Source organism: Cibotium barometz, chromosome 5 (assembly GCF_041138505.1).
Source record: "Cibotium barometz isolate CiBa-2024 chromosome 5, ASM4113850v1, whole genome shotgun sequence".
NCBI lineage: Eukaryota > Viridiplantae > Streptophyta > Polypodiopsida > Cyatheales > Cibotiaceae > Cibotium > Cibotium barometz.
The window spans coordinates 25133881-25134993 of record NC_141050.1 but is presented as its reverse complement, the minus strand read 5'-3'; the positions used below and the strand labels follow the sequence as shown (position 1 = coordinate 25134993).

Genomic DNA, 1113 nt, shown 5'->3' with positions numbered 1-1113 from the left:
GCGCTTGATCTCAGGGAGGTCTCCAGCTATGGGGCGATAAGGCAACACAGTGAAGCCTTGCTGCTGCAAAGCGCTCCGCAGCGAAGCCGGTCTCAAGTAGTAGACGTAGAGAAGGTAACCAAACAGAGAGGAGATTGCGATGGCTAGCATAGAAGTACAGATCAGTAGAGTGTGACCACCAACGAAGGGACGTAAGAGCTGCAGGAGGTCCACTGGTTGCTGCTGCTGCATCATCATCTTATTAAGTACACAAGTTGGCGACGATGCTGCTGCTGCTCTAGTTCTCTCAAATTTAACTTTTTGATGAAACACAGGCTATTTGAACTTGCCCGTATATGATGGTCTCGTCTATAGATATTATATAGAAATTAAGGGTAGAGAACAAGTGTTCACTTAGTATTCAAAAGAGGAGACTCATGAAGCTTCGTGTGCGCCTTCCTTCCTTGTTGCTATCCGTTCCAAATCGTTCCAAATATAAACTCATACCACCCCTAGTATGTATTAAGACGGCGCCTAGTATGTATTAAGACGACGACGCTTCAAAGCTGGTGTCCTCTTTTTGAAGTGTTTTTATCCCAGGAGGAAGTTGCAAAGGCGTCCACTTTGAAAAAGTCAAAGAAGAAGTTGCTAAGGTAAAAGTAATAATAAAGCTAAGGTGATTTATTTCCTAAGTTAACACCTAGCACACCCGCTAGTCCACCCACCTTGAAGACTAGACTAACGCGACGCCCATCCACTTGATGATTAGGAGTATTTGGATAAGTAATAATGAATCTTGCCAAGATTCTATAATTTTCTAAGTAAATATATTATGACAATATGTTAATCCTAATCTATCTAATCGGCTACCTAAAATCAATGTCTATAATATGAGCAGAACGATGTATTTGTCTAAGAATCTATTTGAGAAAATAAATAAATATTTTTTCCCCAAATTTTCCAGATTGTTGGATTTCGATTTTGGTTTCGGATTGGTACTCTCACCATATAGTCAAGTAATAAAACTGAACCTCGCCTCGCCTTAATGCGTGAGTCCTGATGTTAGCAGCACCAACAGTTGGAACATGTTCAGCTAGCTGAGGAGGAGATCCAGAAGGACGATCTTGATTCTGG

General features: G+C 41.4%; 1 protein-coding gene across 1 annotated transcript in view; it reads right to left on the bottom strand.

Annotated features, from left to right (window-relative positions):
• Positions 1–348, bottom strand: part of LOC147638270 (cytochrome P450 CYP72A219-like) — a 2738-nt gene extending 2390 nt beyond the window's left edge. Inside the window, exon 1 of the mRNA XM_086795301.1 lies at positions 1–348. This exon is cut by the window's left edge and continues 109 nt beyond it. Coding sequence (XP_086651427.1) covers positions 1–237 — 237 coding nt within the window. The 5' untranslated portion in view covers positions 238–348.
• Between the last annotated feature and the right edge of the window lie 765 nt (positions 349–1113).